The 24,529-nt window shown below is 40.3% G+C and overlaps 1 protein-coding gene across 1 annotated transcript in view; it reads left to right on the forward strand.

Annotated features, from left to right (window-relative positions):
* Positions 1 to 24,529, forward strand: part of LOC126272171 (GPI ethanolamine phosphate transferase 1) — a 292,386-nt gene that overhangs the window by 125,256 nt on the left and 142,601 nt on the right. The window contains exon 4 of the mRNA XM_049974812.1: positions 7,086 to 7,320. Coding sequence (XP_049830769.1) covers positions 7,086 to 7,320 — 235 coding nt within the window. The remainder of the gene's footprint in view (positions 1 to 7,085; positions 7,321 to 24,529) is intronic.

The following is a 24,529-nucleotide window of genomic DNA, read 5'->3' on the forward strand; positions in this document are numbered from 1 at the left end:
ATATGTGGGAATGCGTAGCCTAAGTATAATGTAGTTTCAGCCTAGTTCATATTCGTATAGTTTCTTCCCATTGGAGCTACATAGTCGTGAATTCCAGTCCGGGTGATTTGCATTTAGACCTCCAGCGGCAATTACCCACCGTGCTATGTTGAGAACTGTGCTGATATCACGTGTTACTATGTTTTTAGGAGGGTTGTACAGCAGCAACAGTGGATTGTTGACTCCATTGAACTTGATCCTGATAGCTGTGGCTTCAAGTCTCTCAAGCACTGGAAGCTTGATGTTCGTGTTTTCTATGTCTTTGTGTCTTATGATCATTGCCCCCCCCCCCCTCCCCTCCCCTTCTGCCGTCCGCTCAGTCTGTACTATAAGTGCAATAACCTGGGATGTTTAGCTGTTTGTGTGGCATAAGTAGTGTTTCATTCACCAGAGTGATTCGGATATCCTTTCACTCCATGAACGCAACCATATTGGCTGTTTTGTTTGCAATCCCATTGGCATTCCAAAACAGGGTCTGTCAGTTTGTGTCAGTGTTTGCATTTTGGGGCTGGTGTGGTGTGTTATCCATGTGTAGGTGTAAACAGTGATGTGATGATAGTTTCTATGCTAGTCCAGTTGAGCGAGTCTGATCTGAACTGTGTAAAGAGTTGTGCGACACACCCCGTAATCTTCATGACTGCATTGGTGGTCAAGAGTCCGCGGAATACTGTCTCCATTATTCTTCAGAGTGTTGAGTTTATGTTGGGAGTGTCAGGCTGTGGATTGTTGGTTGTGTCGGCGGCCTCTTCTCCAGTACACTGCAGAGTACCTGAAATGTAAGGAAGTTTAAAATTTATTATTTGCCGACCAGCTCCTGTGTGGACTGCTTGCCATGGCATTGGTTCAGCTGCGAGCTGTGATGACGATGTAAGTGCTATCAGATGGAGGAGGATGGTAACTGCAGTTAAGGTCTCCTCAGGAGTTTCCAGGAGTGGTAAGGCTTGCAACATTGACCTGGGGTATGCTGAAGATTGTGGTGTGACTTGCTCGGTAGGGACTGCAGTTTTGCAAACTCTCCATGGTGGGGTATTCTCATCACAAATACGGAAGGGGGTCCACTGCACAGTGGTTGGAGCAGCAGTCTAATGAGACCTATGTGGAGCATGATGTAAGTACAATTGTCCAAAGCTTTATGGATGGATGTGAAGTGGCAATTAAGTCTATGAGCTGGTGTCACCTAAGATAGGTTCAGCAGTGTTGGCAACTACAAATGTCCATGTGAAGGGGGTGGTGAGGTGTACATCAATAGTCAGTACTTTGTGGCCATAGGTGGAGACTGCTGATTTGTTTACTGCTTACAGGCACAAATGTTCTTCTGGCTTGTTGTTATGTACCACATGACAGCATTCCACTTATTGATTATTTTGGATCCATGGCTGGCCAAGCTTTTTGTTCTACTTGCAATTGTCATTTGGGTAGACTCATGCTTTTGTGCATTTTAAAGTTTGTCAGCCAAAATACCAGCAGCCATTACTCAAGTTGCCACAAGGTTATGGGTATCTTAGGGTTGTGAAACTGTATTTATTGGAAGCACATTAATATTCCAGATTACTTCATACAGATGTCTGCAATATATGGTGCCAATTCCAAAAATAATACTAAATGATTAATGGAAAATCTCATATAAAGATGTGAAACAAATACTAACAAAGAGATAGAGGAGCTGGCCAGTACTTAGCTCAGTACAGCCGATAGATACACAGAAAACAACCAAAAATATATGTTCCTAGCTTTCGGAATAAATGTTCCTTTCCCTGTTGCTTCATAACCTGGGTTGAGAGTAACTAAATCCACTTTCCCTTGTTCCCTCTCTTTCCCCTCTCTCCTCCCTGATGAAGGAACATTTATCCCGAAAGCTAGGAACGTATATTTTCAGTTGTTTTTTGTGTATCTATCGGCTGTACTGAGCTGAGGTAAGTACTGGCCAGCCCCTCTATCTCTTTGTTAAAAATAATACTAATTAATTTATTTTGTGCAATGAACACTTTTTGCCTAAGTAATGAGTTATCCCAGAATATTGGTTCATAGGACATCAGTGAATAAAAATATGCAAAATATGTCCAGAAAGTTGTCAGTTATTCTCATGGCAAAAAAAGCTGGTTCTAAACATTTTAGCAGGTCTTCTGTATTGTTTTTTCAATTTAAGTTTTCATGAATATGCACACTGAAGAATTTACCCAGTTTATTAAGTTTTCTTGATAAACTACATTCATTATAGGTGGGGTATCTTGACTGTACAAAACTAGAAGAGTTGGGAGTTTTTTGTTTACTTATTTTTTCAAAGTATAAATCTTGTCCATTTGTGCAAAACCAGTTAATAACTTAAATAAAAACAACATTTACTATTTTCTCTGTCAATGCTACTTTGATTGGCTTGGCAATAATGCTTGTATTGTCTAAAAAAAAGGACTAATTCTGCCTTCTGTTCAAATAAATTGGTAGTTCATTTACATAGTGAAAACAATAATGGGCCTGTGATCAAATCTGGCAGAATGTCTGTTGTGATTTCTCCCCACGAAGATGTAAGTCACTGTTTGTATTATTCTAACATTTCAGTATAAATGTCTACATTCTGTTTCTTAAACATGAAATGTGCTGAATGGTTTCCAGACTTCCCAATTATTGACAGTGTGTGCTGCAGGGGGGTAGAGATGTCCATAAAACTGTGCTGAGTGCATTGTTATGAGATTGTCTCAAAAAGCTTATTAAACAGTTGACTCAAAATATCAGCGTGAGGGATGTACTGATTGCTGAGTTACTCAACATCACTGACACAATTTGGGTATGTGTGGGGAATAGTGACCACAGAAACAATGTTACCTAGCTAATTATTTATGTTTAAAATGTAGATGAAGGAAAGTGTGTATGTGTAAATAATCTGGTTAATGGAAAATTACAAATTGCTTGTGTACTTAATTACGAATATTTAATCCTGAGGAAGAAATAGCAGATGATCTCTGCTGTAAGTTAATAACATTATTAGACCCTTGTTGAGTGAGTATTTGCAAGCAAGTTAGAGGAATGTAGTTAAGTTGTACCATGATATGATAATAGCATCAGGGATTTATAAGGAAGTAGAGAGAGCAGCACCACAAATTCAGGAGGACTCAGAATATTGTGGACATACAAAATTGAAATGTAATGAAAAGAGTTGTCAGGAAGACTTTGTGAGGAGCATTTTACAAACTCGAAAAAAAAGTCTTTTCACAGAACTGTCAAGAAATTCCAAGAAGTAGTGCACATATATGAAGTCAGTCAACAGAATGAAATTTGTGTCTGCTTCCTTATTCATGATAACGAAACAAAGGCTGCCTTTTTGGAATCTGTAACTGAATAGGGCTGTTTTACAATTCGATGGACCTGAAAACAACATAAAGGTATAGATACAAGTGAGGCACCAAAATCCAATTAATTTCCTGTCAATTGTAGTACCTGATATGGACCAAAGCTGTCCCCACTTGAAGCAAATGTTTACAGAAGAATGCTCTGTGTGGTTGGAAAATAGCTCTACAGAACAAACAAGTGAGCTATAAATATATCATCACATTTAGAGATCAGCTCTGCAACATCCTGAAATAACTAGTTTTACCATAGACAGATCACTAACATACAAAATCCATTTCCGGAATGTGGCAGCCAAAATTAAGACTTGGAACAACAAAATCCAGAAGCTAATGGAAATCACATGGGTCATGGCAACACTCCTCAGATCATTAGCCTTAACTATTTCATACTCAGTCACTGAATATGCTGTTCAACCTGACTAAGTTCTGCTCACACTAAAATAATCAACACACAGTCGAGGAATGAGCCATGACACAGGGTGCATCACTTCCTCAAACACACACTGGTTACTCATTCTTTGTAATACTCTACCACCATTCACAAGAAAACCACAGTCATCACTGAATATGTGAACAAGAATATAAAAAACAATCCAGAATTACCGATACATTCAGAATTTTCATTATCAGAGTCCCAGTGATTGAGATCAGGAATACCTTGCTGGCACCCAAGAATCATTCCACAGAATAGTCATTTCAACATGTAAGATGCTTGGAGCAGTCAGTGGTAGGAGCAAAATCCCTTGATGTATCACCAAGTAATTAAAACTCCCTCAATGATACTGTTGCATGATGAATCGAATCAGAACTGATGCGGACAGACCTAGAATATTGCTACAGCAAAGGGGATGGAATTCCATTCATCAGTGTGACTGTGGCAAAGAGAAGCGAATTGCATATTATATAACATTTGAATGTTCCCTCAGAGCATTCAAAGGAACAATGGAAGACATTCAGAATTTGTCCACAGAAGCTTCTGACTGGGTTTCAAACCTGGACTTAGGGCTATCAACACATTGTGAACTTGATATTGTGTGTATCTACGTAGAAATATAACAGTATGAAAATGATAGGTTTGCTATTCAATACATAGTGAAGTCATTGACACCCAGGCAGGCACAATGAAAATGACTGCAGTCAGGCTTCATCACCCAGTGACAGTGCTCATGTGCATGAGCTGTGCTTGTGTGAATGTGCTTGTGTTTTCTTCTATTTCAAAAGAAGGATTTTTTCTGTAAGCTTAATATTTAAGGAGTCTTTTTCATTGTGCCCGTGTGCAACTCAATACCTTCCCTCTGTGATGAGTACCAATTTGCTCTTTTCATATCATTATCATCCCATGCACGACTTTCCATGGTTTGTATAGAAATGTATATATTTATTGCAAATATTTGTCTAGTATTTTTTTCTCTTGCCATCATATAATAAATAAAATAACTGCTGTTTTAAAGTTGGGTAGTTAGTCTGATTGAAAGAAATGCATGGTGTGTCATAGAAGGCTGTTTGCGTAGTATTTTGAGAAACACTTATTGGTTGGGTGTAGTGAGTTTCTTGATTTTAATCAGGTCTGTCATCAGTATTTAACTGGATTTTGCAAGCACTCATTTCTGAAATCCTATTAATCTATAATGGAAAGCGTTAAAGTAACTCCTTGCCATATACACTGCTGGAAAAAACACAATACCCTCAAGGATGAGGTCAACTCGTCTGGCAGCAGTACAGACATGAATTCTCTCATGCAAACTGTCGTTAGGTGCTGAATGGCATCCTGCAATGGATTGTCTCAAACCTCTTCTGCATTTTGTTGCATTTCAGCAACGGTTCTTACAGGCTCTGGAGAAGTAGTAAGTTCTGACTTCATCATGTCCCATATGCATTCAGGTGGCAAGACATCTAGTGATCTTGCTAGCTAGGGCAGTTGTTGTATACCATGAAGAGCATGTTGTGTTAAATGTGGATGTGCATTGTCCTGCCTGACAAAGCATATCACCTCCCTGTCAAAAAAATGCAGTAGCACAGGGATAACACATTGTGCTATGTGACCACAAGTTGTGTAACTGATGGGCCCCCATACCGTGAAGTGTGGGATGGGATCTGTGTGTCGTGGGTGAATGCACTGAGTAACAGGCAGCTCACCAGGAGTACACCATACACTTGTATCTTAATCACTTGCATACAGACAGAACCTATTCCCATCACTGAAGGCAACACATGCCACTCCATTCTCCAGTCAACTCTTTCATGCTTTCATGACACCAGAGGAGCTGTGCTTGATGGTGTTGTGCTGTCAGTGGTAGCTTGGCCAGATTACACATAATTTTAATCCTGCTGCAAGTATATGGCTCCCAATGGTCTATGATTACGCAGCTGGTGCAATGTGTTACTGGACTTCATTCCTGGATTATGTCCTGTCGGCTATTGCTGCTCTCACAATGCGTCAGTTTGGATGCGTATCTGTGTTATGTGGATGTCCAGAAACTGATCTACAGGTGCGGGATCATTTCTGAGACCACTGTTGAAAGAAGTCACACGCCACCAATACAGTGGGTCCATTTTTCCAATAAGTTAATCCACCTTCCCACAGGCCCACAATGCAACCCTCTTCAAATAACTGACCCTGTTTGAAGGGAATACATACTCTTCAGTGGGGCATGGTTGTACCCTAGAATGCACTTGCAAACACAGTTCATCTCTAAACTTAATTGAGTTACTGCCAGTAGAGTCCAAACAGAGGGTGCACAGTAACAGTCAGTGAGTGTTATCTAATAGCTGATCACCGTGACAAATTAATCACTAACTGTAAAACCCCTCAGTGTGCATATATTATACCCTGGTGTCACTGTACACAGTCCTTGAGGGTGTTTCATTTTTTATTTCCGACAGTGTAGTTGATGTGTTGAGCAGTGAATAAATACATACACAAGTTTGAAAATACACAAACATATGTACATGCTTTCCTGCATTGTCTTAGCTGACTACATTGTCCTCGTACTGCAGATGCATTCACTGCCATGCGTTAACTAAAAGAGTTCTCTTTGTTGTGACTTATTTGCTGATTTCTCTCCCTTACTGCCATGAAATCGCTGGCTTTTCCACCTCACATTTTTGTGTTCTGTGAAGCAGAAAAACCTGATGGATGAAGTCATAAGTAAGACAAAGTTGACTAGGGTAAAGTTTGATGCTGTGGGAATAAGTGTAGTAAAATAAAAAGATTATTTGTGAACAGACAGCAAAAGAGTAGCAATGAATATTGCTTTGAGAATTCTTGTGCTCACTGAGAAGTAAAGATAATTTCTGTGAATAGCACAATTCACTTAGTTCATTGTCTTCCTGCTGTTGTGTTGCACAGTTACGCGAAATTGCTGTCTTGTGTTACATGTATTACTTCCTTGTGTTCCCAAAGCACATTTCATGAAAACCCACATGATCTGTGAAACACTAAAATGAAAGTCATGAAATAATGATGTCTGCAAAACAAATTAAAATATTAACACTTGATACAATTCTTATTTTTAAAGTATATTAATGTTTGTACTACAGCAATATAAAAAAAATGACTGTAGGTTTACAATTAGTTGTTAAAACAGTTGTATGATGTTAGGCATGTATGATTTTGTCTATTATATACAGCTTACATTGGAGAATTGTTGGCCTAGACTGTAGTTGTCATGAGACTTAACATTGGCTATATTGTAATTGCAGGTGCTAGTGGTGACCATGTTTTCATGGACATGTATGGCTCAGAACTTGAAGACTTCTCAGGAATGGAGAGCACTATTCATTTGGACACATGGGTGTTTAATAAAGTTTCTAATTTTATAAAATCAGCACAAAACAATCCGGAACTATTAAAGAAACTTCACAGTGATAAAATTATTTTCTTTCTGCACTTGTTGGGCCTTGACACTGCAGGGCATACTCATAAACCAGGGTCAAAGTAAGTAGGTTTTAAATACTTTTAATTGCAGTGTGTTCAATCTTAATGCAAATGATGACCTTTGCCATGATTGTTTAGATTCTGCTGAGGTTCTGGATAAATTCTTTTGATTATATTCCTGATGTGTGTGCAATTTTCTGTGTGAATGTACGTAACTAGTCAATTTTAGTTTGTTTCATGTCTTATCTTGAGGTAATATTAAATTTGCCAACCCAGAAACTGCTCATATCTGCTTTGAGTAAGATTTTAATCCTCTTATTTAGGTAGTCCTGTACATCTGTGGTTTCTGTTAACTCGTCATCATATTGTTATGGACATATTTGTAGCAAGTTAATGAACTGGGAAGACACTGGATACACATTGTGGAGGACAGTCATTCAGAACCCTGTCTGAGCACCCAGGTGTAGGTTTTTTTTTTGTATTATCCCTAAATTCCCTAAATCATTTAAGGCAAAGGATGGAATGAAAAGGAATGGCCTGTTTCCTTCCCCAATCTGAGCTCATGCTAAATCTCTCATGACCTCATTGTTAACGGTATATTAATGCCAAATCTTACCTCCTTCCTTCCTACAGTCATTTCTTGTGTACCCTAACTTATTGTAATACAGAGTAGAGTATTCACATTACCTGCACCATCTTAGATGGCATAGCAGTGGTAGAAGTTTGGTGTGTGACTGCTGACATGTGATTTGAGGTATCCCCACAAACAAAAGTGGTCAAGGGCTATGATGTCACAAAAATGTCAAATGGCTACTCCTGGAAAATTGGTAATGAGATCCATTGACAATAATGCACTGCTTGGGGTTGTATCATCCTTTTGTAAAGAAAGATTTTGGAGTAGAGTAGATGTAATCAGGCAGTTGAGAAACTGAGGAAGTCTTGAGCATATGGCTGTAATGTTCAGCAGTATCTGTCACAGTATCATTTTAATCCTAACAAACTATGGGATTATGATGGTAAAACTGCAAATAGCACACCACAGTGTTACGCTTTTTGAATGGAGATGTTTTTTTTTTTTTTTTTATTTTAATAATGATTCTCATTGACGCAATAGGCAAAAGTCTGTTTACTGATTTTTCCACTCAAATGAAAACAAGCTTCCATTATGCTTTCTGTTCATAATCTAATGTCTTAAGATGTTGAACAATATACATCATGTATGTATAAAATTTTTAATCATTTCTCAAAATTATGTGTACTAACTTATGACTTAACCTTAGATCAAACAATGGCAAATCCAAGATGGAATAATGACAGTATTATGAACAGGATAGATTGCTACTCCTCCCCACGAACCATGGACCTTGCCGTTGGTGGGGAGGCTTGCGTGCCTCAGCGATACAGATAGCCGTACCATAGGTGCAACCGCAACGGAGAGGTATCTGCTGAGATGCCAGACAAACATGTGGTTCCTGAAGAGGAGCAGCAGCCTCTTCAGTAGTTGCAGGGGCAACAGTCTGGATGATTGCCTGATCTAGCCTTATAGCACTAACCAAAACGGCCTTGCTGTGCTGGTACTGCGAACGGCTGAAAGCAAGGGGAAACTATGGCCGTAATTTTTCCCGACGGCATGCAGCTTTACTGTATGATTAAATGATGATGGCGTCCTCTTGGGTAAAATATTCCGGAGGTAAAATAGTTCCCCATTCGGATCTCCGGGCGGGGACTACTCAGGAGGACGCCGTTATCAGGAGAAAGAAAACTGCCGTTCTGCGGATCGGAGTGTGGAATGTCAGATCCCTTAATCGGGCAGGTAGGTTAGAAAATTTAAAAAGGGAAATGGATAGGTTAAAGTTAGATATAGTGGGAATTAGTGAAGTTCGGTGGCAGGAGGAACAAAACTCCTGGTCAGGTGAATACAGGGTTATAAACACAAAATCAAATAGAGATAATGCAGGAGTAGGTTTAATAATGAGTAAAAAAATAGGAATGCAGGTAAGCTACTACAAACAGCATATTGAACGCATTATTGTGGCCAAGATAGACACGAAACCCATGCCTACCACAGTAGTACAAGTTTATATGCCAACTAGCTCTGCAGATGACGAAGAAATTGAAGAAATGTATGATGAAATAAAAGAAACTACTCAGGTAGTGAAGGGAGACGAAAATTTAATAGTCATGGGTGACTGGAATTCAAGAGTAGGAAAAGGGAGAGAAGGAAACATAGGTGAATATGGATTGGGGGGAAGAAATGAAAGTGGAAGCCGCCTGGTAGAATTTTGCACAGAGCACAACTTAATCATAGCTAACACTTGGTTCAAGAATCATAAAAGAAGGTTGTATACATGGAAGAATCCTGGAGATACTGACAGGTTTCAGACAGATTATATAATAGTAAGACAGAGATTTAGGAACCAGGTTTTAAATTGTAATACATTTCCAGGGGCAGATGTGGACTCTGACCACAATCTATTGGTTATGAACTGTAGATTAAAACTGAAGAAACTGCTAAAAGGGGGGAATTTAAGGAGATAGGATCCGAATAAACTGAAAGAACCAAAGGTTATACAGAGTTTCAAGGAGAGCATAAGGGAACAATTGACAGGAATGGGGGAAAGAAATACAGTAGAAGAAGAATGGGTAGCTTTGAGGGGTGAAGTAGTGAAGGCAGCAGAGGATAAAGTAGGTAAAAAGACGAGGGCTGCTTGAAATCCTTGGGTAACAGAAGAAATATTGAACTTAATTGATGAAAGGAGAAAATATAAAAATGCAGTAAATGAAGCAGGCAAAAAGGAATACAAATGTCTCAAAAATGAGTTCGACAGGAAGTGCAAAATGGCTAAGCAGAGATGGCTAGAGGACAAATGTAAGGATGTAGAGGCTTGTCTCACCAGGGGTGAGATAGATACTGCCTACAGATAAATTAAAGAGACCTTTGGAGAAAAGAGAACCACTTGTATGAATATCAAGAGCTTAGATGGAAACCCAGCTCTAAGCAAAGAAGGGAAAGCAGAAAGGTGGAAGGAGTATATAGAGGGTCTATACAATGGCATTGTACTTGAGGACAATATTATAGAAATGGAAGAGGATGTAGATGAAGATGAAGTGGGAGATATCATACTGCATGAAGAGCTTGACAGAGCACTGAAAGACCCAAGTCGAAACAAGGCCCCAGGAGTAGATAACATTCCATTAGAACTACTGACAGCCTTGGGAGAGCCAGTCCTGACAAAACTCTACCGTCTGGTGAGCAAGATATATGAGACAGGGGAAATACCCTCAGACTTCAAGAAGAATATAATAATTCCAATCCCAATGAAAGCAGGTGTTGACAGATGCGAAAATTACCGAACTATCAGTTTAATCAGTCACGGCTGCAAAATACTAACGTGAATTCTTTATAGACGAATGGAAAAACTGGTGGAATCCGACCTTGGGGAAGATCAGTTTGGATTCCGTAGCAGTATTGGAACACATGAGGCAATACTGACCCTATGACTTACCTTAGAAGGAAGATTAAGGAAAGGCAAACCTATGTTTCTAGCATTTGTAGACTTAGAGAAAGCTTTTGACAATGTTGACTGGAACACTCTCTTTCAAATTCTGAAGGTGGCAGGGGTAAAATACAGGGAGCGAAAGGCTGTTTACAATTTGTACCGAAACCAGATGGCAGTTATAAGAGTAGCGGGACACAAAAGGGAAGCAGTGGTTGGGAAGGGAGTGAGACAGGGTTGTAACCTCTCCCCAATGTTATTCAATCTGTGTATTGAGCAAACAGTAAAGGAAACAAAAGAAAAATTCGGAGTAGGTATTAAAATCCATGGAGAAGAAATAAAAACTTTGAGGTTTGCCGATGACTTTATAATTCTGTCAGAGACAGCAAAGGACTTGGAAGAGCAGTTGAATGGAATGGACAGTGTCTTGAAAGGAGGGTATAAGATGAACATCAACAAAAGCAAAATGAGGATAATGGAATGTAGTCGCATTAAGTCGGGTGATGCTGAGGGAATTAGATTAGTAAATGAGACACTTAAAGTAGTAAAGGAGTTTTGCTATTTTGGGGAGCAAAATAACTGATGATGGTCGAAGTAGAGAGGATATAAAAAGTAGACTGGCAATGGCAAGGAAAGCGTTTCTGAAGAAGAGAAATTTGTTAAGATTTAGTATAGATTTAAGTGTCAGGAAGTTGTTTCTGAAAGTATTTGTGTGGAGTGTAGCCATGTATGGAATTGAAACATGGACGATAAATAGTTTGGACATGAAGAGAATAGAAGCTTTTGAAATGTGGTGCTACAGAAGAATGCTGAAGATTAGATGGGTAGATCACATAAGTAATGAGGTATTGAATATGATTGGGGAGAAGAGAAATTTGAGACACAACTTGACCAGAAGAAGGGATCGGTTGGTAGGACATGTTCTGAGGCATCAAGGGATCACCAGTTTAGTATTGGAGGACAGCGTGGAGGGTAAAAATCGTAGAGGGAGACCAAGAGATGAATACACTAAGCAGATTCAGAAGGATGTAGGTTGCAGTAGGTACTGGGAGATGAAGAAGCTTGCACAGGATAGAGTAGCATGGAGAGCTGCATCAAACCAGTCTCAGGATTGAAGACCACAACAACAACAACAACAGATTGCTACTGAACATTTAGCAGAAATGCTGTGTCACAGATAGACGCAACAAAAAGACTGTCAAACAAGTAAGCTTTTGGCCAAAAACACCTTCATTGGTTTGGACAAAAAACACACACACGTGACCACAGTCTCTGGCTGATGATGCCAGACTGTGAGCAGCAGTGGATGATGGGAGAAGCAATCTGGGTAGTGGGGGTATGGAGGAGGCTGGGGCAGGGAAGGGGAGGGATTGCAGTGTAAGGTTGAGTGATGGAAAACAGTCACTTCTTTGAGCATACAATGACAAGGCGGAGACTGGGAGCATACAGGGACAATGTGGAGGGAAGGCAGGGCAGCTAGGTGTAGTTGGGAGGTCAGATGGAGGGTGCGTGTGGGGCAGGGATGCAGTGGAAAAGGAGAGAGGTAAAAAGACTATGGCTCCTTCTACCAGTGCCTTTTTGTTGTAACTATCTGTGACTCAACGTCTCCGCTATAGGGTGAATAGCAGTGTATTCTTTTCATAATAATGCCACCTTAATTCACGTACTTGATGCTATGCAGACTGTTCTGGTCTCCAAATTGGCACTTGACTTAACCTCTCAGAGTTTTCCAAAGCCCATACCATCTTGAAGACACATGTCATCCCTTGGCATGATTCTTCACATGAAAATAGAATAACAAATGTGCAAAATATTTGTGTTCCTCTCTACAATAAATTATTTTATGGTTTTCATTCTTAAGTATAATTCGTCGGTAAGATGATGTAATGATACACATCACTCCTCAGTAGTGGTATGGCTGGGCTTCCCATTCTGGCTGATTACGGAGTTCCCAATGAGAAAATCTTCAACAATGCCATTTTCAGTACTTGGCCGCAGTTTGACTTAGTAAATTAAGGCTGCAGACCACTTGTTCTCACTGTAATGAACCACTAATGATGCATCACTTTCTAACCCAATATCAGTTTTTAACCCCTTACATTTCAATTTGTGTTTGTCGTCCAGTCTATCTGCATTTGCATAGTTCATATCACATTACCATCAAACACTCTGCTTATCCCTGTCAGTGCCACCTCACTATGTACCAGTGTCTCGCATGCTCATGACCATACTGCAATGGAATATTACCTGTCTTGTGACATCAAACTTACGATGCTGGACTCAACAGTAAATTATCTTCCAATGATACAAGCATTGATGGGGTGTAATAGAAACATATGATAGATAAACAATACAATTAAGTCTGTCATACGCATTGTGATTGCCCATGTACCACCAGGTAGTGCAACAGATCCAGAAATGCCTTCACTTGCTCACTGTGTCATTCAAAAGAGTTCCTGGATATGTTACATCGTGAGAGAACAAGACTGATGATGCTGCTGCCAATGCTGCAACTTTGCTACCCATACCTTTTATCAGTTCTGTCGCCTCAATCAGTCTCCTCATTGTTACTGTACATAGACGTTTTATCACTCTAGCACGAGCACTGGTCATCTCTCTATGGTAACAAACTATTGGAGATTAAACCCTTCCCTACAGCACAGTCAAATTCCTCTTGTCCATCTCGTTACAAGGAGATAATTTTAGCTAGACTGCACATTGAGCACTGTCTTTTTACCCATTGTCACCTGTTACATGGTAAACCCACACCACTTTGTTCTCACTGTAATGAACCACTAATGATGCATCACTTTCTAACCCAATATCAGTTTTTAACCCCTTACATTTCAATTTGTGTTTGTCGTCTAGTCTATCTGAGGTTTTAGCAGATGCAGCAAATGCTGTCGAACACAATCTACTCTTTATGTACCATAGCAACACGGCAAAGGACATTTAATATTTGACCAAAGTTGTAGGAACTCGTACTGGCTGGCCTCTTAAAAAGAGGTTCATTGTCATTGTTTATTTTACCTTTCCACTTTGTGTGTTACTTGTTAACTGTCATTCCTGGTTCACTGGCAATATTCATTATAATATAGACTCCTATGTGTCATCTAACTCCCAGAAGTATAGAGTGTTTTCTGTTGGAAACTGCCCATATTAAGTCATCATTTGGGCACTTAGTGATCTGAAATTTTGCACGCACTTGTGTGTTTGGGGGGCAGGAGGGGGGAGAGGGCAGACACACCTTTCTAACTTAGGTATAGTTTGTTCCCACTTTTAAATACGTCTATCAGTGTTTCTTGCTATTTCACGTGCTGCAGGTAAGTGCTGACTACTCATTTTGTCTCCCTATAATACAGCAAGTAAGAAGTTTGAGACAGTGAAATTTACATTCTGGCAATGACAAATACACTGCCTACTAAAATGGTACAAATCATTGCCTTCTAGAAATGTGTTGAGCTATGATGCAGAGCTACACATTGTTACTAAAAAAACTCACCAGTGCACAGTATTATGTGTAAGATCGAGGACTTAGCATATCATATTTTACTTTAGTGCATTGTGTTTACAAGATGAATTTGATACAGGTGCTAAATTTTATTTTCTTGTGAAATTCATTTGTGAACTGGCAAATAGGCAAATGTGATTCTTTTTTTCCAAATTTATTTATTTTTTGTATGTGGATGTACTTTTATTAAATTAGTTATGGATGTGTGTAAATTGTAATAATCCTCCAATCACTGCACGTACTGCCCACAGCGGATGGAAGTCAGTGCACTATGCCAAGTGTAGTGTGTGCCAGTATTCAAACAGCACACCTGCAACTACTCAAGATGACTGCCAGGGGCAGCCCAATTACCAGCTGCCTCACCAGGTCTGTCGTGCAATGTGCACACAACAACAGCGACACCTGACATGGGTAGCATCTTTATAAGAGCACGCACAGGCCCCTAAGCACTCCAGTGTTAATTGTGTTCGTGGCACGTAAACTACTTCCCTTGTATTCTTGTGTATGTCAATCTGTGACCCAGTAAATTGTATCTCTTTTACAGCTGTGTGTTTCCTTCTGTTCATAGTTAGAACACAAGCGACAACAACAAAGTTTGAATTTTTGTGTGTTTGGACTCTGTCTTTTCTACCATTTGGCTCTCCATAGAGGCTTTACTCCAGTCACTTCTGCAACAACAGCAGGTGCATACAGCCATGTTGGAAGGGTTGTTTGATATGTTAACCTCTGTTCAACCACCAGATGTTGACCCACCACCATTCCCTGCCTATGATGAATCCGGTGAATGCTGTATGATGAATCCACAGAATGTTGGGATGCTTACGAGAAGTGGCTGTTCAAGCATTTGATGGTGGTCAACATAGAGGCCTGTAAGCCTCTTTTCTTAGCTTGTATACCCTCTTACACGTATCACTTACTGTGCTAGGTAGCTCCTCTATAAGAACCAGCATTACTTCCTTTTGGTGATATGTCTCGTTTGCTGTCCTCCTATTACCAAAAGTGAAACCATATGGTTGCTGTTCAAGTTGAATTGTACTACTGTCACAAACACCCACAGAAGTCATATTGAGCTTGGGCCACTGAGATTCGCAGCCTCAGTCATAAGTGTCAGCTTGTCATGGAGTCTACATCTACATCTACATCTACATGGTTACTCTGCAATTCACACTGAAGTGCGAGGCAGAGAGTTCATCAAACCGTTTTCATACTACTTCTCTACCAATCCACTCTCGAATGGTATGTGGGAAAAAAGAGCACCTAAATCTTTCCGTTGAAGATCTGATTTCTCTTATTTTATTATGATGATCATTCCTCCCTATGTAGGTGAGTGTCAACCAAATATTTTCGCATTTGGAAGAGAAAGTTGGTGATTGAAATTTCGTAAATAGATCTCGCCGCAAAGAAAACTGCCTTTGTTTCAGAAAGTAACACCCCAACTCGCATATCATATCACTGACACTCTCACCCCTATTGCGTGCCCTTCGTTGCACTTTTCCAATGTCCTTCACCAATCCTACCTGGTAAGGATCCCACACCGTGCAGCAATTTTCTCTTTAGTGGGTTTGTCGCATCTACTAAGTGATCTGCCAAAAAAGCACAGTCTTTGTTTTGCCTTCCCCACAATATCATATGTGTGGTCTTTCCAATTTAAGTAGCTCGTAATTGTAATTCCTGGGTATTTAGTTAAATTGACAGCCCTTAGATTTGTGCACTTTATCGTATACCCAAAATTTATCAGATTTCTTTTAGTGCCCATGTGGATGACCTCGCACTTTTCTTTGTTTAGTGCCAACTGCCACTTTTCGAACTATACAGAAATTCTCTCTAGATCATTTTGTAATTGGAATTGATCATCTGATGATTTTACTAGATGGTAAATTACAGCGTCATCTGCAAACAATCTAATGGGACTGCTCAGATTATCACCTAGATCATTAGTGTAAATCAAGAACAGCAGAGGGCCTATGACACTACCTTGTGGAACGGCAGATATCACTTCTGTTCTACTCAATGATTTACTGTCTATCACTACGAACTGTGACCTCTCTGAGAGGCAATCACGAATCCAGTCACATAACTGAGACAATACCCCATATGCACACAATTTGATTAATAGTCGGTTGTGAGGAACGGTATCAAAAGCCTTCTGGAAATCTAGGGATATGGAATCGATCTGAGATCCCTTGTTGACAGTACTTATTACTTCATGGGAATAAAGAGTTAGCTGTGTCGCACAAGAACAATATTTTCTGAATTTGTGTTGGTTATGTATCAATAAGCCATTTTCTTCAAGGTGATTCATAATGTTCGAGTACAGTATATGCTCCAAAATCCTAGTGCAAATTGAGGTCAGTGATATGGGTCTGTAATTCAATGGGTTACTCTTATTTTCCTTCTTGAATATTGGTGTGGCCTGTGCTACTCTCCAGTCTTTAGGAACAGACCTTTCATCTTGGGTTGATGTCCACACAAAATTTTGAGCTTCTGTGAAACTTAGCCAGTCTCGGGGATTTTGTGTTCTTCTGAATTTGGCATGCTTTTTTCGTTGCTTCTGCAATGGCGTTCTGACGTGTTTTGTGTACTATGGTGGATCAGTCCTGTGTCTAATTAACTTATGTGGTATTAATCTATCTATTGCTGTCGATACTTTATATTGGAATTTGAGCCATATTTGGTCTACACTTAAATAATTCACTTGGAAGGAATGGAGACTCTCTCTTAGAAAGGCATCAAGCGAATTTTTATCTGCTGTTTTAAATAGATATAGTTTGTGTTTATTTTTAGTGATTTTGGTTGATATGGTTTTGAGCCTCACTACAATGACCTTGTGTTCACTGAACCCTGTATCCGTCATAACGCTCTCTATTAGATCAGGATTATTTGCGGCTAAGAGGCCAAGTGTGTTTTCACAACTATTTACAATTCATGTGGGTTCATGAACTAATTGTTCAAAGTAATTCTCAGAGAAAGCATTTAGTACAATTTCAGAAGATATTTTCTGTCTACCACTGGCTTTGAACATGTACTTTCGCCAACAAATCGAGGGTAGATTGAAATCTCCACCAATTATAACTGTATGAGTGGGTTACTTATTTGTAATGAGATTCAAGTTTTCTTTGAACCGTTCAGCTATTATATAATTTGAGTTGGGGGGGTCGGTAGAAGGAACCAATTATTATTTTGGTACAGCTTTTGAGTATAACCTCTACCCATAGTAATTTGCAGGAACTATCTATTTCAACTTCACTACAAGATAAACTACTACCAACAGATAGAAACACACCACCACCTACTTTATTTAATCTATCCTTACTGTGTCTTATGCAGAGACTGTGGTCAGAGACACATATGGTAGAGGAGGTTTTGAATATTGCACAGTCATTTCAGGTGTCCCATGCCACTGGCTGCCAATTAGAGGCTGTTGTTGACAGCGTACAGCCCTGGTGCGTGAAGCCTAGCATGCTGTGGGAAGAGGTGGTCACCACAGTCAGAGAGCTATCAAAAAGTGTGCAACCCTATATTTTATTGTTGAAACCAACAACGATATAGGGGTGCACATGCTTTGTGTTTGTATGCATACGTAGTGCGCATGTCAGATTTTTTTTTTTCCATGACTACAGAAACAACTAGTTGCTGGCTACACATGTAAGTGCTAATCATCAGATTTTGTGTTGTGGGCAAAATTAAATAAAAAGTGGAACAACAGTTTTGCATCAAATTTTGTTTGAAGATTGGTGATTCTCAAGTTGAAACATTCCACAAGATTTGACAAGTGTTTGGGGATGAGGCAGTGGGTACCACACAAATAAAGAAGTGGTACAAGTGCTTCAAAGATGGCCAATCTTCAGTCATGTGTGAAGCACCTTCAGATAGGATCTCAGCATGTGCAAGTGAGGTTGTTATTGACCACTTAAGGACCCTGATGTCATTAAATAGATGAATCATGATCAGAGAACTTGCAGATGAAGATAAAATTAGTATTTAATCCATTCATTTCATTTTAATGGAAGATTGGGACCCTGGAAAAGTCTCAGCAAAATTTATGCCAAAGTTGCTAACAACTGAGCAGAAACAACTTCGTTTGCAGAGCATGCAGGATACTGTGAACATTAATCCCAGCTTTCTTAACACAGTTATCTCTGGTGATGGGTCCTGGGGTTACTGGTATGACCCAGAAACAAAGCTCCAATCATTGGAATGGAAGCATTCATCATCCCTGAGACCTAAAAAGGTGAGGCAGGTCCACAGCAGTGTAAAAGTCATGCTGATGGTCTTTTTTGACTCCAGTGATGTGATCCATCACGAGTATGATCCTGAATGTACTAATGTCCATGAGTGTTACCAAAAGTTTCTGCGTTACAATGGTGAAGCAGTGAGATGCATATGGCCAGACTTGTAGGTAATGGGCAGTTGGCATCTTTACCATGATAATGCTCCCATTCATCGTTCTCAATTAGATCTGAGTTTTACGTCAAACACAACACAGCTGTGGTGTGTCAGCCTCCATGTTTCCCTGATGTAGCACTGAGTGACTTCTGGCTTTTTCCTAAAGTGAAAGAGGCTCTGAAAGGGACCAGATTTTAGAAGAGGGAAGACATTATGCAGAAATCAATGGAGCAGCTGCATACCACACCAAGAGAGGCTTCCCAGTGATGCTTCCAGAAGTAGTAGCAGCTTTCAGTAATGCGTGTTGAAGTGTAGGAGGACTGCTTTGAAGGTGACTAGTGTTAAGTTATTGTATCAGAATAAAGATTGACTTTATAAATAAAAGTTTGGATACTTTTTGAACAGCCCTCATACAAACAAACCAACTCAGCTGATGCAAACATGTCATCAGCAGCAAGAACAGTGAACACCACTTCCTTCATGCCTCTTTTGTTTCATACAGTGTGAACTGGTAATCTCCTGCCACAAATGTAAAAACAAAGATCACATAGGAGTAGTATGTCTTATCTCTATCCCCCCTTCCCCAGGAGTCATTGAGGAATTGGTGGATACTGCTATTCATACTGTTTCATCATTGTGTTTGCTGTTGACTGCAGGCCAGAACAAACTTTTCATTTAAGTGCAGGTAATGGATAAGCTATTAAAGCTACATGCCACGGCTGCCATGCCCCTACTCAACTCACAGACGTATGCCAGGCTAGGGTCCAACCATTGTCATGCATCAAGCATTGTTTTGTAAACTATTACAGACAGTAGATTTCTGTTTTCTGCCAATTCATGGCAGTTTTCCAATCAGTTATGTACTTGGTGGTCATGATGCAAGCATTGAAAATTTATTTGGGTTAGATGCCTGTACTATCTTTGGTTTTTCTATTCCAGATGTGGTGCATCGGGTGTCAGACCAAGTGCCTTATCATGGATCGGATTCCTTGTGTTCTGAGTTTATGGATCTGTTTGCCCCAGAGTTAGATTTTGCAACAGTTTCACAGCACACCTGTCCTCACATCCTTCAAGAGTGGCCAGTGCCAATAGCTTTATATGACCAGGTTAGGACTGAGCTGGATCACTTAACATCATTGGGATTGATTAGACCAATTGTTTCGAGTGAATGGGCTAGTGATTGTAGAGAAGCCGTCTGCAGCTCTGTGGTGACTTCAAGCTTACTATTAATGCACAGTCAACCCCCTCCCTTGCCTGGGGTAGTTGCTTACAAAGTTGACTGGGAGTCAATTCTTTTCAAAAATCGACTTGGCCGTAGCATACCTACAGATTCCATTGAACAAAGCATTACAACAGTTGTTTCTGGTTAATATGCTGTTCAGCATCTATCAGGATTAATGGCTTATGTTTGGGGTTGCTTGCTAGTGCAATTGCCACCTTTCAACATTTTTGGAACATATTACGATGATTGTCTCTCATTGCATTAACTATCTTGATGATAATGTCATAGCAGGTGCTACCACAGAGCATCACCTATATGACATCCGTTCTTTTTTACTGTTCTACAGGCTGTGGATCTCACATGTAATCTCACTAAATCTCAGTTTTCCAACTTTCCAATGTTTATTTGGGTCATAAAAATTCCCGACATGGCATGTGCTCCATGGAACAACTTGTTGATGCTGTTAAGGCCTTGCCCTATTTGTCTGATCTATGAAAACTTCGAGCATTCCATGGTAAAGTGGCATACTATCATAAGTTTATTCCCCATCATCTACTATCACCCACCCGTTTCATCTGTTGCTTCAGGAAGGTGCCCCTTGTGTTTTGTCTGAAGCCTCTGAGCGTACTTTTATGCAGCTTAAGGACAGTCTTCGCTCCACGCCACATCTTGCAACATTTCAGCCCGGCAAGCATCTGGTCCTGGCCACGTACGCATCCCAGTACTATGTGAGTGCAGTCCTTGCCCATAGTCATTCAGATGGCTCTGAACACTGTATTACCTTTACTTCAGAAACACTCAGCTTGGCTCAGCAACTTTATTCTCAGATGGAAAGAAAGACTTGCTTGGAAAAACAGAGCTCTCTCTATTATCTACACCTTAAAAATTTTCATGTGTTCTTGTATGGTGCAAAATTTTATTTAATTACTGACCATAATCCCATAGTTTCCCTGTTTAGCCTGTCAGCTGCCACTCATCATCTTCAGCATTGTGCTCTGTTCTGGTACAGTTATAAGATCCAAATTTCATCCCATGGCGCAACATGCGAACATGGATGCACTGTCCTATCTCCGCAAGGGCCCTGACCTCTCTTTCGACCATGAGGAGCTACTTTGTTTTCAACTGAATATGGAGACACATCATTGATGGCTTTCCCATCACCAGTTCTTGTATTGCCTCTGCTGTGGTGACGGATCCTATGTTCCGGCAGGTCATAAGCGTGATATAATGTGGGTGGCACAACCGTCCACCAGGTCAGGCATCAGACCTGCTTTGGAATTTGTATACGTTTTGCCATTGCCTCTCTCTCTCTCTTGGCATTATTACCCTGTCAATGGAAGGGCTTAGATCCTATGTCATGTTTCCAGCATCTATGCAGTGGGATGTCCTCTGTTTATCAGGGTAATTGGGGGATCTCTCACACAAAATTTATGGCATGCCACCATGTATTTTGGCCAGGCATAAATCGGAAGATGAAAACCTTGTTGTGACGTGCTGCATATGTTTATGTCAGTGTACAGTGCTGTGCACTGCTTTTTTGCTGTGTCGAGCCATAGAAAAATGTCCACATTGATAATGCTGGTAGTTTTTTTAATAAACTTTCTGGTTATTGGGAATTGATGATTTTCTTATCATCCCTATACCATTCATTGTCAGTCTGCAATGCAGACACAACTGTCAAGGCCTTGTCAAAGATATCCTCCATAGAAGGCTTTCCTTGCATCCTGATTTCAAACAGTGGTCCTCAGTTCATGGTGCAATCTTTCAAGGACTTTTGTACACACAATGGCATTTGACGTGCCACAGTGCCTCCCTTCCATCCAATTTTGGACAGTGAGATGGAGTACCTTGTCAAAATGTTTAAGACAGTGATGTACAAGTACTTAGAAGATTTCCTGGCCTAGGAGGCTCTCAATTTTGTAAAATTCTTACAGAGAGATGCCAATTGGGGCCAAGAGCCCCATCGAGCTTGTGCATGGCCATCACATATGGACACTGCTCAGTCTCCTGCTGGCGGTCAGGCACACATCAGCAGTGTAGGTTTTATTGATGATCGCACCCGACACATCCTTCTGGGCCTGGACGTTTCGACACGGATACCACAGGATTGCAGCCACCATTCACAGCCAGCATGATCACCACGTCTTCATGGTTCACACTGAAGATCAACTCGAGGCATGCCACCAGAACCAGTTGCAACCAGAAGGTTGGGTGCAGACTCCTGTGGTCCATGGGCTCAATACCACATTTTTCGTCAGTCCTGGCCACTCCAGGGGTTGAGCAGGGGTGGTTGTGCCAGCTTCTCCTGGCAGTCGCAGCTTTGTCAGTACTGATAGTGGCTTTGATTCCGTGACTGGTGCCAGGCCTCCCACTATGCTGAGTAGGTGCCATTATCAACAGCCTCCATCGCCAGAGCATCTCCTCCCCAGTCCACCATTGTCACTGCCCGTGCCACTGTTGCTTGTCATGAACTCAAAACGTCCTGATGGCTCCCACCCCCTCTCCCCTCCGGTCGCCAGTCCTTCCCAGCAGTCATTGCACGGTCCGTCGATGGCTGTGTTGCCATTGTCCACTCTCTTTTGCCCGTAAGCACAGGTCTGGGCAGATTGGAAACTTCTTGCACCTTTTGATGTCATCCCCGGCACCATCACAGATGCCGTGGACATCTCTTCAGCTAAAGTATTATGGGTGATAATACTCAGTCTTTCTCCCCGCAAGGAAAGAGAAGTGTAGTAACATGCTGGCTACTGTACCTACTGCCTGCAGCAGATGTAATTCAGGTCACTATGGCAAGTGTAGTGCACTCAAACTTTCTCACAGCATGTCAGTAACTACCCCTAGGCAGCCATCATGTGCAGCCTGGCCACCGACTTCTGTCACCAGGTCCACTGTGCCTGCAACACTATAGTAGCAACACTTGATGTGGATAGTGTCTTTATAAGGATATACACGGGTCTCCAGGCCCTCTGTTGTTAATTGTGTGCGAGACTTGTAAACTACTTCCATTGTGTTCTCATTTATGCCAGTCTGTGACTCAGCTAATTGTATCTCTTTTATGGTTGTGTGTTTCCTAGTGTTCATAGTTAGAACACAAATATGTATCTCATTTTTTCACAGCTGTGTTGTTATTTTTCACAGTGTGTGGAAAAGAATCAGTTTATCCACCACATTTATTAGTTAAAGTAATACCAATACAGGTTTCTGACTGAGCATTTTAGTCCAGTGGTTTAGAAAAAATGTAATTTGTAGCAACGTTTTTTAATTATACCAATGAACTTGGATGTATTGTTGTTTGTAAACATGATAGTAATGTGGAAGTCAACACGTGTTACTGCCTCTTTTATATTTTTTTATTGAACTTTTCAAGCAAATACCGAAATTTAGTCAGAAAATTGTAAGTTGTTGCTTTCTCTAGAACTTAGTAGATCACATTTTCTTAAACTTTTAGGTCCCTTCCACTAGAGCTTTCAAATATACACTTTTCATTCAAATATTTCAAATCATCTTTTCTGCTAAAGCACTCAAACATACACTTTTCATTTAAATAGTTAAAGTACTCCTCACCGCATGATTTCTAGACTGCAGAAATGCACACACTTTATTTCACCTCAACAACTTATAGTAATTTGGATTTTTTTTTATTTCATTAAGCATTAATATTAATGTCAACAAGCCAGAGCCAGAATTCATTGAAAAATTTAGTACTTTTTTCATTCGAAAAGTTATTTGCAATTTATCAACTCTGTAACTTTTGTCTTTTAAGTCAGCACTCACAGCATTAATATTATAGTGTGCTTTTTCTCAGATAGCATGTAGGTCTTACAATTTTTGATACCATACATTGTTTACCATCACAGTCATTCCGTGTTAGTTTCACTCTTACTTGGAATTTTATAGGTATCAGCAGAATTTTTGTTAAGAATTTTGCCTCTTCTCGTGAAATGTAATCCATTTTTACCCAACACCTATTGGTCGAGCTTTTTTGCTATTATAAACACTGCTCCTATTCTGTTACAGTTGTCGTGTATGTCACTGTTGTACAACAGCTCTCTTGATGAAAGGTCTGTTCCTAAAGACTGGAAAGTAGCACAGGTCACACCAATATTCAAGAAAGGAAATAGGAGTAACCCACTGAATTACAGACCCATATCACTGACCTCAATTTGCAGTAGGATTTTGGAGCATATCCTGTACTCGAAAATTATGAATCATGTGAAGAAGATGGATTATTGATACATCACCAACACGGATTCAGAAAGTGTTGTTCTTGAGCACACAGCTAACTCTTTACTCCCATGAAGTAATGAGTGCTGTCGCAAGGGATCTCAGATTGATTCCATATTCCTAGATTTCCAGAAGGCTTTTGATACCATTTCTCACAACTGACTATTAATCAAATTGTGTGTACACAGAGTATTGTCACAGTTGTGTGACTGGATTCGTGATTTCCTCTCAGAGAGGTCACAGTTCATAGTGATAGTAAATCATTGAGTAGAACAGAAGGGATATCTGGCGTTCCGCAAGGTAGTGTCATAGGCCCTCTGCTGTTCCTGATTTACACAAATGATCTAGGTGATAATATGAGCAGCCCCCTTAGATTGTTTGCAGATGATGCTGTAATCTACCGTGTAGTAAAATCATTAGACGATCAAT

Source organism: Schistocerca gregaria, chromosome 5, assembly GCF_023897955.1.
Source record: "Schistocerca gregaria isolate iqSchGreg1 chromosome 5, iqSchGreg1.2, whole genome shotgun sequence".
Lineage (NCBI taxonomy): Eukaryota > Metazoa > Arthropoda > Insecta > Orthoptera > Acrididae > Schistocerca > Schistocerca gregaria.